This window comes from Lynx rufus, unplaced genomic scaffold (genome assembly GCF_022079265.1).
Source record: "Lynx rufus isolate CCGP_SWC_20201006 ecotype Redwood Valley unplaced genomic scaffold, mLynRuf1.p SCAF_7, whole genome shotgun sequence".
In the NCBI taxonomy this organism is placed as follows: Eukaryota; Metazoa; Chordata; class Mammalia; order Carnivora; family Felidae; genus Lynx; species Lynx rufus.
This window is the reverse complement of record NW_025814889.1, coordinates 21,304,569-21,320,060: the sequence shown is the minus strand read 5'-3', so window position 1 is coordinate 21,320,060 and position 15,492 is coordinate 21,304,569. Positions and strand designations below refer to the sequence as shown.

Here is a 15,492-nt window from a genome sequence, read left to right as displayed (position 1 = left end):
AACCAAGTGGCTATTCAAATCTCTTGCTCATATGTATGTTTAAACTTGGTTTACTTTATTACTGAGTTTTGAGAGTTCTGGACACAAGTCCTTTATCAGATACATGATTGACAAAGATTTTCTCGTGATCTATAGCCTATCTTTAAAAAGAAAATTACTAGACCTTTTTTTGAGCAGTTTTAGGTTTATAAAAAAAAAATGAACAAAACATACAGAGTTCGTATACTCTCCATCTCTCTTCCTTCCCCCACTTCCCTAATTATTAGCATCATGCATTAGTGTGGCACATTTGTTACCATTGATGAACCGATATTGATACGCTGCTATTAACTAGAGTTGGCAATGTACATTACAGTTCACTGACTGTGTGGTACAACTCTATGGGTTCTGAGAAATGCATAAGATTATGTTTAGCTTTCCGAGAAACTACCAAACGGTCTTCCCAAGTGCCTGTACTATTTTGGACTTCCACCAGCAATGAATGAAAGTTCCTGTTGTTCCACATCTTCACCAACACTTCACGCTGCCATGAATTCATGCTGTTTACAATTTTAGCCATTCTTCTGATAGGTGTGTGCGGATATTTCACTCTTGCTTTAATTTCCTGGTTAACATACGACACCTTTTCACACACTTATTTGCCATCTGTGTATCTTTTTTTGGTTAGGTGTGTGGGTTCAGGGTAAATTTGATAACATCCGGTCAACTGTCCTCTTACGGATTATGTTTTAGTGTCATACTGAAGAAACTTTTGGCTAGCCCAAGGTCAGAAAGGTTTTCTCCTATGTGTTCTAGAAGTTTTATAGTTTTAAGTTTTATGTGGATATCTCATTCTAAAACCATTTGTTAAAAAGACTGACTTTTTCTACTGTATTGTTTTTTTACCTTGGTTGAAAAATTGTCCATATATATGTGGGCCCATGTATGGCTTCTTTATTCTGCTTCTTTGATCTATTTGTTTATCTTTGTGCCAATAACGCTATCTTACTTACTGTAGCTTTATAATAGTCTTAAATCAGGAAGAGTATGTTCTCAAGGTTGCTACTTTTTCAAGATTGTTTTCACTTTCAGGGTGTCTGGGTGGCTCAGTTGGCTAAGCATCTCACCTCGGCTCAGGTCATGATCTCACTGCTTGTGAATTTGAGCTCTGCATCAGGCTCTGGGCTGAAGCCTGCTTCAGATTCTGTCTCTCTGTCCCTCCCCTGCTCGTGCTCTCTCTCTCTCTCAAATAAAAATAACACAAAAATTTTTTTTTAAAAGATTGTTTTGACTTTTACTAGAAGCTTTGCATTTCCATATGAATTTTAGAATTAGCTTGTCAATTTCTACAAAAAAAATTGCTCAGATTTTGGTAGGAATTGCATTAAATACATAGATCAATTTGGGGAAAAAATGACATCTTAACAATTGACATCTTCCACGCCATTAATACAGTATCTCTTTCCATTCATTTAGAACTTCTTTAATTTCTCCCAGAAATATTTTATAGTTTTCAGTGTACAGATTTTTTCCCGCCTTTTGTCAGATTCATCCTATGATCTCATACTTTTTGGTGCTATTGTAAATAGTGTTAAATTTCATGTTGATTTCCAATTGGAAACCTGGAATTGGAACTTTGCTAAACTTCCAATTGGAACTTTGCTAATGTATTATTTCTAGCAGCTTTTTTGTAGATTCAATAGACTTTTCTATATAAAAGATGATATCATAGTCTATAAATCAAATATAGTTTTGCTTCATCTTTTCCGATCTGGATGCCTTTTGTTTCTTTTTCTTACCTGATTGCATTAATTAGAACTTCCCATACAGCCAAGAGCAGACATTTTTCTCTTGTTCCTGATCTTAGGGGGAAAGCATTCAGCCTTTCACTATTAAGTGTTAGTTGGCCATAGAGGAAGTCTGTAACTACTCCTACTTTGCTGAGATATTTTATCAGGAGGAGACACTGGACTTTATAAAGATAATTCTTTGCATTTATTCAGATCATAATATGGTTTTTCTTTTTTTAAATATAGTCTATTCATATCCTAATGCTGCTATAACAAATTACCCAAAACTTAGTGGCTTAAAACACAAATATATTATCTATGGTCTGGAAGTCAGGAGTATGTAGTTGGCCAAGTGGGCTAAATTCGAGATGCGGACAGGATTATGTTCCTTTTTGAAGTATTAGGCAAGAACCCATTCTCATTTCTTCCCATGAACATTCCTTGGCTAATGAGCATCTTCTATTTTTAAAGCCAGCAATCACATCACTCCGATCTCTGCTTCTACTGTCACATCTTTTCCTCTGACTCTGACTCTCTTGTCTCCTTCTGCCACCTATAAGGACCCTTGTAATTACGTAGGCCCCACCTGGATAATCCAAGATATTTTCCTCTTCTCAGGATCAGCTGATTAGCAACCTTAAATATATCTAAAACCTTATTTCGCCTTTGCCATGTAACATAACATATTCACAACTTCCAGGGATTAGGGGAGTTATTATTCTGCCTACCACACATAGTAAAATACCTTGATTGATTTTCAAATGTTAAAGCAACCTTGCAATTTGGGAATAAATCTCGTTGGTCATGATCTTTATCTATATCTATATCTATATCTATATCTATATCTATATCTATGAGGTATATTAACCTGCAGATTTATTTTCCTATAATGACTTTGTCTGTTTGGGGTATCAGGGTAATAGTGACTTCACAGAATGAATAGGGGATTATTCCATCTTTCTCAATTTTCTGCAAGAGTTTATATATAACTGGTAGTATCTCTTCTTTAAGTATTTGGTAGAATTCAGCAGCGAAAATATGTGGACCTGGAGCTTTTTTTGTGAGACAGTTTTGAACTACAAATTTTAATTTCTGTAATAGATATAGGGATATTCAGGCTATCTATACTTTCTTTAGTGAGCTATGGGAGTTTATGTCTTAAAATAAATTTGCCTACTTCATCTAAGTTGTAGAATTTATTGGCATTAAATTGTTCATAATGTTAATATTATCCTTTTAATATCTGTAGGACCCAGAGTGATGTCCCCTCTTTCATTCCTGTATTGATAATTTGCCTTCTCTCTTTTTAGTAATCTGGCTCAAGAGTCATACACACACACACACACACACACACACACACACACACACATATTTCACTTGTTTATTTTATAATAGAAAGTTCTTACCTCTTAATCCCCTTTACCTATTTTACTCATCTCTCCACCCACCTCCCCTCTGACAACTACCAGTTTGTTCTCTGCATTTAAGACTCTTGTTTCATTATTATTGATCTTCTCAAAAAACCAGCTTTTCGTTTCATTACTTTTGTCCATTATTCTGTTTTCTATTTCATTGATTTCTGCTCATATATCCTTGTTACTAATAATTGGGTTTAATTTGCTTTTCTTTTTCTAGTTTCTTAAAGTGGAAGTTGAAGTCATTGATTTGAGACTTTATTTTCTTTCTTTTTTTAATGTTTATTTATTTATTTGAGAGAGGAGGAGAGGCAGAGAGAGAGAGGGAGAGAGAGAATCTCAAGCAGGCTCCATGATCAGCATGAAGCCAAATACAAGGCTCGATCTCATGACTGCGTGTTCACAACCTGAGTCAGTATCAAGAGTTGGATGCTTAACTGACTGAACCACCCAGATGCCCCAAGACCTTATTTTCCGGCTGGCATTTAGTACAATAAATTTCTCTCTAAATACTCTTCTAGTAGCATCCCACAAATTTGTATATGTTGTGCTTTCATTTTCAATTTGGATTTTCCTTTTGAATTCTTTCAATCACAGATTATTTAGAAGTGTGCAGTTTACTTTCTAACTATTTGAGGATTGTCCAGAGTCCTTTGTGTAATTGATTTTTAATTTAATTCTATTGTGGTCTGACATATATTTTATATGATTGGAATCCTTTTAAATTCATTCAGGCTTAAAAAGAAATTTATTAAGGCTTGTATTATGGCTCAGAATATTGCCTACTCTCATAAATGTCCTCTGTGCATTTGAAAAGAATGTACATTCTGCTTGGAGTATTCTATAAATATCCATTAGGCTAAATTCATTTATATTGCTCTTCAAATCTTTTATATCCTTACAGATTTTCTATCCACTTGTTCTTTCATTTATTAAGAGGTTATCAAAATCCTCAGCTATACTTGTGGATGTTTATTTCTCCCTGCATTTCTAACTTCGCGTATTTAGAAGGTATGACATTAACGACATAACTGCTCAGGTTTTTTTCATGGCTTCTTGATTAATTGACTCTTTCCTTATTATTATAAAATGAGGTTTTTTATCTGATACTCTTCTTTTTGCTGTTTATTTTTCTGATAATTAATACAGCCACTCTAGCTTTCTTTTGATTAGTGCTAACATAGGATATCTTCTTTTTTTTTAGAAAGGCTGACTGCCACATGCAGTGTCACATTTGGATGTGTCTGGAGTCATGGAAACTTGACTACCCTACGTTCTCCTACAAATGGACCTTGAGAGCCTGTTTACAGGTTCCAGGAGGGGAACACAGCTACTCGTATACCCTTGACCAAAGAACGGTCCTCTTCTATCAGGGAAGGGCGTCCTCTTCGACAGAGCTCACAGCTTCGGGAGGGGACACATGTGGAGCGGTGAGGCAGGAAGGGGACACCCGCCTAGCCAGCCAGATCAGCCGATTCAACCGTGGCGATCAATGGGGTGACAGATGTCGCAGCCAGATCACCCTCACGTCCCAGATACCTTTTTTTTTTCATCCTTTTACTATCATTATCTGTGTCATTATATTCTAAGTGCATTTCTTGAAGGCAGCATGTAGTCTGATCTTGCTTTTTATCCAATGTGACACTCTCACGCTGTTGACTGAGGTGCTCAGACATTCACATTTCGTTTGGTCATCTGTTTAAGGTTTAAGTCTACCATTTATTTGTTTTTTGTGTCTCATTCTTTGTTTTACTCTTCTTCATTTCTGCCTTCTTTTTATGAACTGAAGATTATTTTTATGATTCCGTTTCGTTCCCTTTGTTGGCTTATTTGATATTACCCTTTGTTTTGTTATTTTAGTGTTGTATTGGGGTCTGTATTATACGTCCTTATCACAGTCTACTTTCAAGTGGTGATATCCCACTTGACAGACAGTAGAGGAACCTTATAATAGTACACTTCCATTTTTCCCTTTTCTCCCTTGGTTCTGTTGTTGTCATATACCTTATTTATACAAATGTTTCATGCTGCACAGTATATGATTATTATTTTTGTTTGAAATAACCAATTTGAGGGGCTCCTGGGTGGCTCAGTCGGTTAAGCATCCGACTTCAGCTCAGGTCATGATCTCAAGGTTTTCGTGAGTTTGAGCCCCACGTCAGGCTCTGTGCTGACAGCTTGGAACCCGGAACCTGCTTTGGATTCTGTGTTTCCTTCTCTCTCTCTCTCTCTCTCTCTCTCTCTCTGCCCCTCCCCTATTCCTGCTCTGTTTCTCTCTCTCTCTCTCTCTCTCTCTCTCTGCCCCTCCCCTATTCCTGCTCTGTTTCTCTCTCTCTCTCTCTCTCTCTCTCAAAATTAAAATAAACATTTTATTAAATGTTTCATTAATTTTTTTTTCAATAACCAATTTGATTTTTAAGTGACTTAAATAATAAGGAAAAACTTTATATGCTAAATTTCTAGTGTTCTACCTTTATTGTTATTGTATTGTGTAGATCCACATTTCCATCTAGTGTCATCTTCCTGAAGGACCTACTTTACCATAATTAGTAGTGTGGTTCTGCTTGCAATAAACTACTTTGGCTCTTGAACGTCTGAAAAAGACTTTATTTCACTTATGTTTTTCAAAGGTATTTTTGCTGGGAATAGAATTCTAGGTTTAAAGTTTTTATTTTTTCTTTCGGTTTCAGCTTTAGTTAAAGCTGTTTCTCCACTGACTTCTTGCTTGCATAATTCGGATGATAAATCTATTGTCATTCTTATTTTTGTTTCTCTGAATGTAATGTGTTTTTTCCTCTGACTGCTTTTAAGATATTTCTCTTTATTACTCTTTTTAAGCAATTTTGTTTTGTTAGACCTTAGTATATAATTTTCTTCATATTCATTGTGCTTGGGCTTTTATGAGCTTCTTGGATCTAGAAGGTTGGAGTTTTCATTAAATTAGAGGAATTGGGAACTCTTATTTATTCTAATTCTTTTTCTGTCCCTCTCGCATGTTTTTCAAAGACTCCGGTTACACATACGTTGCGTCAGTTTTGATTTACTGATGATTTAGATCCTCATTATGGGTCGAATTTTCTTGCTTCTTTTCACGCCTGGTAATTTTTTATTGGATGCCAGACACTGTGAATTTTACCTAGTTGGTAAGTGGTTATTTTTATATTCTTCAAATTTGTTTTGGGACACAATTATCTGGAAACAATTTGATCCCTTCAGGTCTTGCTTTTTAAATATTCATTAGATAGTACTAGAACAGAGCTCGATCTAGCACTAATTATTTCTAACTATTGAAGTAAGACCCTTGTGTATGTTCCATACAATCATCCATGAATCTTGAGTTTTCCAGTCTGGCTGATGGGAACGGGCCCTATTTGTGGCCCTGTGTGAGCACTGATCCTGTTAGGTCCTTTGTCCGACTTCAAATAGTTCCCATACATACACACCCTGATCAGTCTTGAGTTGGACCCTTTACCAATCTCCAGTTCTCCTTCTATGCAACTCTTTCCTCTCTGTTACCATCCTGAAAACTCTTGCTTCCTTTGTCTCCCTTAACTTTCGGATCTGTCTTCTCAACTCCGTGTCTACCAGACTCTGTACAGGTTAACCCTTCCCGTGATGCAGTCTGGATATTCTCTGAAATCAATAAGCTGATGTAATCATAGAGTTCATTTCCTTCATTTCCTGTCTCTCAATGGTCACTGTCCTTCATCGCCTAATACTCAGTGTTTTGCCAACTGCTATTTCGTATGTTTTTGTTTTCTCACTTGTTTCAATTGGGAAAGTAAATTTGACCCCTTACTCCTTCATGGCCGGGGGAAAAGTCCCATCATTTATCTTTAAAAAATAGAAAATACTGCTCTAGTATAAAACACCAGACTTACAATATCTTCTGTGTTGATTTCACATAATCTACCTGTATCTTTACCTCATGTCATATGCAAGGAGATGGTATTGGATGACTCTGTGGCTGAGTGAGACTCGTGCTGCCGTAACTGCATGATCCAGTCTCCCTGAAATCTAGCCCAGAATTCCACGCAATGACTCATGGACCATTTCTGCCAGAAGCAACGATTCTGGTTTTTATCTGGATTCCCAACGATGACTAGAGTGGGATAGCAAGGAGACTATTTCACCATTTGCTAACAGAATGATTTGTTGTTCTCTCCGACAAGTCCCAAACATAATGTTTAAAGTATCATTTCCTTAAAAATCAAATTACGGGGCACCTGGGTGGCGCAGTCGGTTAAGCGTCCGACTTCAGCCAGGTCACGATCTCGCGGTCCGTGAGTTCGAGCCCCGCATCGGGCTCTGGGCTGACGGCTCGGAGCCTGGAGCCTGTTTCCGATTCTGTGTCTCCCTCTCTCTCTGCCCCTCCCCCGTTCATGCTCTGTCTCTCTCTGTCCCCCAAAAAATAAATAAACGTTGAAAAAAAAATTTTTTTAAAAATCAAATTGCTCCCTTCTTAGTTTAAAAGTTTTTGTTTGTTTGTTTGTTTTTAATTACAAAGTTACCCTAAACTCTCCAAGTATTCTCAATGCCAGACTGGGTAGTTCAGTCGGTTAAGCATCGGACTCCTGATTTGGCTCAGGTCATGATCTCATGGTTCATGAGATCCAACTCCACGTTGGGTTCTGCGCTGACAGAATGGAGCCTGCTTGGGATTCTCTCTCCCCTCTCTCTCTCCCCCTCCCCCTTGCTTGCACACTGCCCCTCCCCCCCAAAAAATAAAGAAACTTAAAAAACTTACACAGTATAATAAAAGTCTCATTTTCTCACCACTTGGAATGAACTAAAATATAATTATCATTTGCATTTATAAACCCTCTATGAATAAACCTTGCAATAGAATCTAACCTGTAACATTTACAGTGTTTAAGTAAACTTTAGTTTTTTACAACAGTTTTAGTTTTACAGAAAAATGGCGAGGAGAGTATAGAGTTACCACATATCCCATACCCATTTTTCCATTATTAACATTTTACATTAGTAAGTACATTTGTCACAATTAATGAACTAATATGGATACGTTACTATTAGTTAAAGTCTATGTTTATTCAGATCTCCTTACTTCTAGTCTAATGTTCCTTCTCGGTTCCAGGATCCTACCCTGGGTCTCCTATGACATTCAGTCATCGCATTTCCTTAGCTGCTCTTGGCTATGAGAGTTCCTCAGACTTTTCTTGTTTTTGACGGCAGTGACCATTTTGAGGAGTACTGGTTAGGTATTTGTAGAGTATCCCTGACTTGGAACTGTTCTGATTTGAGGGTTATAAGTTTTGGGGGAACAAATAACGGAAGGGCCACTTTCATTACATCGTGTCAAGATCACCTATTATCAATATGACTTATCACTGTTGATGCTGATTTTGTTCACCTGGCTGAGATAGTGTTTGTTAAGTTTCTCCACTGTCAACTTACTCTTTCTTCCCTGCTTCCATATTGTAACCTTTGGAAAGAAGTCACTATGCCAAGCTCATACCTAAAGAGTGAAAAGTTATATTCTGCGTCCTTGAGGGCAGAGTACATAAATTACTTGGAATTCTTCTGCGTGGGAGATTTGTCTTTTCTCTCCCAATTATTTACTTATTCAATTATTTATTTTTATCAGTATAGGCTCATAAACATTTACTTATGCTTTGGGTTATAATCCAATACGACTTTATTTTGCTGCTCAAATCGTGCCAGCTTTGACCCTTGGGAGCTCTTTCAGCTCCCGTGACTTACAATCTTTTAGACTACAATCAAACCTTCAACATGACTCTTCTATGCAGCGACTAAATTACTCCTTGAGATTAAGTTAGGCACTTAGGGAGATATATTACTTTCAGGTAATGCATTAAGTGATATTCTGGTTGTCTGAAAGAATTCATCTGACAAGAAGTGAATTAAAGACTAAGGAGAGTGCCCATTATGTAGTAAATATTTTAGGAAACTAATGAAATAGAAAAATAAACTGAAAAAGCCAAACCTTTTAAAGCAAATCTATAAATGGCTTCACATGCTTTAGCCAAAATTTCTTCTTCTGGAGAATTAAGCATTAACACCACAGTTGCCGCTTTTTTGCTCTCAATCGTTAGTGGATCAAACTGAAATGTAGAGAGAAAACGATCAGGTTCACATATGAGCTTTAAAAATCACACCAAAAAAGGGAATGGCGTCTAGAAACTTGCAGAGAACATAATCATACAAAAAGGATGTGGTCACTGCCCACTAAGTGCATTGTAAAGTTTTTATTTAAAAAAAACATCACTGATAGAGATACAGTTGCCAATATTGGTGGCTTTGGAATTCCTGGGGTGATGGCAGGAGGAGCAGAGTATTTTGGAATCTGACAGATCTAATTTTTCAACTGAGCCATGTGGAATCCAACAAGTTACTTAAGCTGCAAGAATTTCACACAGTTTCCCTTTCTGTATAAACAGCATAATAATACCTATCTCCTCAAAGGAGCAAGGAGAGGATTAGAGATCATGTGTGTAAAGCGTTTAGCACATTGTCGGCACAAATAGAAGGTCATTAAATAACATATATTGGCATAATTCTTAGTCAATACACAAGAAGCCTTTAGTACCTGTATATATTTGATGCCCTGACAGTCTCCAGAATTAGTACCTGCTTCTAATCACTACTCTTTCTGAGAAAGCAGAAATTACATATGTGAAATCACTAAAAAGCAATAGAAAACTGCACATAACACAGTGTAAGACTGGATAAAATCTGAAACAGGGCAAATGGTAATAAGCTATAAAGAAAAAGTAGGGGCGCCTGGGTGACCCAGTCGGTTGGGTGTCCAACTTCAGCTCAGGTCATGATCTCACAGTCAGTGAGTTGGAGCCCCGCATCAAGCTCTCAGCTGACAGCTCAGAGCCTGGAGCCTGCTTTGGATTCTGTGTCTCCTTCTCTCTCTCTGCCCCTCCTGCCACTCGCACTCACTCTCTCTCTCTCAAAAATAAAATAAAAACACTAAAAAAAAAAAAAAAGTATACAGCTCTAGGAAGACCTATATCCTGCTCTGAGATGTTCAGAATTCATGGGTAGCCAAAATACACAATAACAAATGCATGACTCCTGTGGGTTTTCTTTGGTCAAGGAGAAAACGAATTGTTACGCTATTTTTCTTCCATTTCCAGAGACTGGTGAAGGTGGGTGTTCTGCTTATGTTAAAGACAAAAAATTGAATTTCAAAGCTTTAGCTGGCTCTTCGTGTTGGTCCCTTTCTAAATGAACATCTTATTGTGTCTGGAGATATAACAAACATTGGTGTTCAGTTTCAGGCAGAGAATGGAGAGACAGATTACTCTGAGTAAGGAGGTATAATTGTGTGAGGCTGGAAGAGTACAGAAGACAGAGAAGGTAGCAGTAAGCTGTGACCTAAAAGGGCACAGCTGAGATAAAAAAATACCCCTCGCAGGGGAAATGGCCATTGGATTTGGGGACAGCGTTGTCTAACATCCAAATTAAAGCCATTGTTTGTATATGTCTAACTCTCTACTAGAAACTGTGAGAGTTACAAAAGTCATGGTGTTTGTTCTCAAGCCTCTTAGACTCTTTCTGGGGAGACAAATCTTCGTTGAAAGTCTGCCACAAGCACCAAGCTTATAGTACTTGTGGGTTTCCAGTGACGTGAACCAATGGGACAAGATGGCCTCTAGCAGAGCAGACAGCAGTGGCGGAGACACTGGCTCCAACACTGATCGGGAGAGCACAGCGACCTGGAAACCCAGAGAAATTTTAAGGGAGGAAAGCATTTGGGGATTGAGGCTTGAAAATCAGCAGGCACTCACAAACCCAACAAGTACATTAACTATATACTTAAAGAAATTACTTGGTAAATGCTCCAGCCAACACTGGGGAAGACAAGATATAAAAAACAATAGTACTATCTCAATAAATACAATGAGATATATAGTAAAATTGAATGATAATGATGTTGTGAATCATGACGTAATTCTTAAGGATTTCTGAAGTAGTGATAACACATTATAAGGGAAAAAAATAATTTGGAATTAAAATTCTAGATTTTTCTCAATAAAGCTCAGGTAAAGGAAACCAGATTGTTTTGGTAAAGAGAACTAGGTTATTGCCTAGTTATTATTTATTTTTTCCTTGATATAAAAAAACAGGTTTAAATATGTGTGTTTAATAGACTACAGAAAAATAGTAAAAGTTCCAATTTACCAAAAAGACAAGGTTACAAAAGAAAGTTGCTCAATTCAGAAAAAGGGAAGAAAAAAACAAGAGAAACACAGCATGAAAATATAGCAAAGAAAAACCAAAAACCTAAAAATGATAGGAAGAAAACCAAATATTATCAGTGGTCAAAATAAACATCTGTAAGGCAAATAGATCTCAGTAACTAAGATTGTCAGCTTGTCAAAATTTGTTTTTTGTGTAGTGATATATACGTCTTCCACCTGATCTTACGGAATACAAATTCAGATCTATCTCTCTAAGACATAGAACATTCTTATCACTTCTGAATATTTCCCTTACGCTCCTTTCCCCTCCAAAAACACCCCCAGAAAGATAACCATTCTATGACTTTTAAAATCATCCTTTAGGGGCGCCTGGGTGGCTCAGTCGGTTGAGCGTCCGACTTCGCTCAGGTCACGATCTCACAGTCCGTGAGTTCGAGCCCCGCATCAGGCTCTGTGCTGACAGCTCAGAGCCTGGAGCCTGCTTCAGATTCTGTGTCTCCCTCTCTCTCTGGCCCTCCCCCCATTCATGCTCTGTCTCTCTCTGTCTCAAAAATAAATAAATGTTAAAAAAAAAAAAGAAAAATTTTAAAATCATCCTTTAGTAAAAAAAGTAAATAAATAAATAATAAAATAAAATCATCCATTAGTTTTTCCTGTTCTTCAACTTTGTATAAATAGGCTCATATAACATGTATTCTTTCATGTCTGCCTTCTTTAGCTCAGCACAATGTCTCTGAGATTCAGTCACATTTTTGTATTACTAAGTCATACTTCCTATGGCTATATATTATTCCATTTTATGAATATACCAGTTTAGGTTCTTGTCTTTCAGCTGGAGGCTATCATGCACAAAGCTGCAATGAATATTCTTGCACACGTCTTTTTATGGATATATGCCCTCATTTCCCTTGGGCATATACCTAGGAATGGACTTGATGAGTCATAGGGTAGACACGCGTTTACCCTTGATAGACACTGTTGAACAGTTTTCTAAAGTACTTTTATCAATTTTCATTCTCACTAGTTAAAGATAAAGAGTTCCAGTTGTTCTACCTCCTCACCAATCCCTGGTATTATTTTTATTTGCTTTTTTTTCTGTATTTGCTTTTTCCACTTTATTTCTTATCTTGCTTAGATTATGATCTATTATTTTAATAACACTCCTGCCAAACCCTAAATAAACTTTTTTTTCATCCTTCTGTCTTGTCATCAAATCAATTCTAGAATATGGACAAACACTAGAATTTTCTTTCTTTGCATTTGTACCCCGACATCTAAGCATTCTTGGAGAATGTTAAGCTACAGGGAAAATTAGTATTGCTGTAAATTCAAGATCAATAATTTCACAAGAGTCTCAAACCTATCTATATCTTCTTCTGTTACTTTAGAGAAAATGTTTCTCCTACTATCTAAGCCCAGTATCTAATGTGTGTTTTGGATTTTTAACCCATTCACCTTTAATTCTCTCATTGATTCAATAAACACTCATTCAACCCTAATAATGCCACACACTCAGAACAGCATACTAAACATGATAATCAAGTCCCCTATTCTCATAGAACTTACACATTGTCAGTTACGTCATACCATTAATCATCCTTTTTTTCTCTTGAGTAGTCAACTTCTTCCTAACAATTGGATTATTCCCATTACTTCGGAGTCCACTTTGCAGAGAGCCAATTTAGATTCAATAAAATGCACCTAAGTTTAAGTCTGATGAGTTTTAATAAATGTATAGATACCTCTAACTAACCCCCTCCAAACAATATGTGGAACTTTCCATTACCCCAAAATATTCTCTCCTGCCTCTCTGCAGCTGATTCCCTTTCCCATATCTCCTCTAGGCAACCACTGATCTTCATCCTTTCACCATAGGTTAACTTCAACTCTTTAAATATGAAATTATGGCACAGGTACCCCTTACGTATGGCCCCCTTCACTTGGCAGAATGATTATGAGATTCATCCGTATTATTCCACGTATCCGTGGTTCATTCCTTTTTGTTTATCCGTTCAATTAGTGATGGACCTTTGGGTTATTTCACTTGGGACCATTATGAATGAAAGCTGCAATGGGCTTTCCCATGTAAGTCTTCTTGTAGATGTATATTTTCATTTCTCTTGAGTGAATACCTAGGAGTAGAATTTCTGGCTTGACTGGTAGTACAGGTTTTAACTTTCCAAAAAAATAAGTTTTTTCCAAAGTAGTTTTACTATCTTGGTTCCCACTAGCAATGTATCTGTATCCAACATAGTATATCTCTTCGCTTATTTAGGTCCTCCTTAATTTGTCTTGGCAATGTTTTATAGTTTTCAGCATATAGGCACTGCATTTATTTTGTTAAACTTATCTCTGAATATTTTGTTGTTTCTGATGTTATGGCAAATGAGATCTTTTTTTCTTCATCTATTTTAAACAAGTGTCATTAGGTAAACAATATTTAGGACCATTTTTCCTCTTACAAATGAACCTTTTCATTATGATGATATGGGTCTCTTTTTCTCTGGTAATATTATTTGCCCTGTTATATAATTCATCTAGTATTAATATAGGCACTCTAGCTTTCTTATGATTTTAGTTTGCAGTATGTCTCTTTCCACATTTTGACCTTTAACCTAGCTATATCTTTATATTTAAAGATTTCTTATAGACAGCTTACAGTTTGGATCTTGTTTTTTTTATTCAGTTTGACAATCTCTTACTTAAAAAAAATTTTTTAATATTTATTTTTGAAGGAGAGACAGACATGAGCAAGGGAGGGGCAAAGAGAGAGGGAGACACAGAATCCAGAGCAGGTTCCAGGGACTTGAACTCATGAATTGTGAGATCATGACCTGAGCCAAAACCAAGAGACTGACGCTCAATTAGCTGAGCCACCCAGGCGCCCTTGTTTTCTCCTTTTCTGATTTGTTCCCTGGTTCCTTTTTCCATCTTCTTTTGGACAACTGAATTTTTTAGTATCCAATTTTATCTCCTATACTGGTTTATCAACTGAGTTTTCTTCTGAATATGAGTCACATTTTTCTTTGCATATATAATAATTTTTACTGGCAAGTGAACATTGTAAAAAATTATGTTGTTGAGTGTCTGGATTGTATTGGGGGCCTTCTCTTTTTTTTTATTTTTTTTTATGTTTATTTATTTTTGAGAGAGAGAGACAGAGTGTGAGCAGGGGAGGGGCAGAGCAAGAGAGGGAGACACAGAATCCGAAGCAGGCTCCGGGCTCTGAGCTGTCAGCACAGAGCCCAATGTAGGGCTCAAACTCGTGAACCCCAAGATCATGACCTGAGCTTAAGTCAGACGCTTAACCAACTGCATTACCCAGGCACCACTGGGGGTCCTTCTCTTAAAGGATGTTGAATTTTGTTCTGCTAGACGGTTGTCTTATGTATGGTTCAGCTTTATCTATGTAAGGCCTACTTGAAAACATTATTCCAGCAGGTCTGAGGAAGCCGTTGCTCTAGGGCTGGGTTAGCCATACTACAACTAAGGCATGACCCTGCTTGGGGCTCTACTTAATGCCCCAGATGTTCAACAAGATCTCTCCAATCTTTTGGATCAAAATTAGAATGTCCTCCAGGTGGGTCTGAATCTTAAAATTATTCTTGTAGCTCTCTGATAGTTGTTCATGCCTGTTCTTTGTCATGAACATGAGTTTCACCCTGTGCAGCTTAGACTTCAAAGAATCAAGGGAATCATTAACTAAATTTCTGGAGCTATTTTCCTATATATTTCCCTCCTCTCTGGCACTCTGCAAACTTCCACCACCTTAGCCTCTCTACACTCTGACGTCTCAAAACTCTCTTATTTTAAAACAAAGGTAATATTTCCCTAGATATTAATCATCTTCCAGGTGCTATCTTAGCTCTCCTTCCCTTCCACAGTCAAAAATCTTACGAGCTATTGGGGCGCCTGGGTGGCTCAGTCAGTTGAGCGTCCGGCTTCAGCTCAGGTCATGATCTCACATTTTCTGGGTTCGAGCCCCGCGTCGGGCTCTGTGCTGACAGCTCAAGCCTGGATCCTGCTTCAGATTCTTTGTCTCCTTCTCTCCGCCCCTCCCCTGCTCGCACTCTCTCTCTCAAAAATAAACATTAAAAAAAAAAAAAACTA

General features: G+C 37.3%; 1 protein-coding gene across 1 annotated transcript in view; it reads right to left on the bottom strand.

The window, feature by feature from the left end:
• ARMC3 (armadillo repeat containing 3) overlaps window positions 1-15,492 on the bottom strand; it is a 100,530-nt gene that overhangs the window by 72,709 nt on the left and 12,329 nt on the right. Inside the window, exon 3 of the mRNA XM_047067020.1 lies at window positions 9,153-9,270. Within this exon, the coding sequence (XP_046922976.1) occupies window positions 9,153-9,270 (118 nt within the window). The remainder of the gene's footprint in view (window positions 1-9,152; window positions 9,271-15,492) is intronic.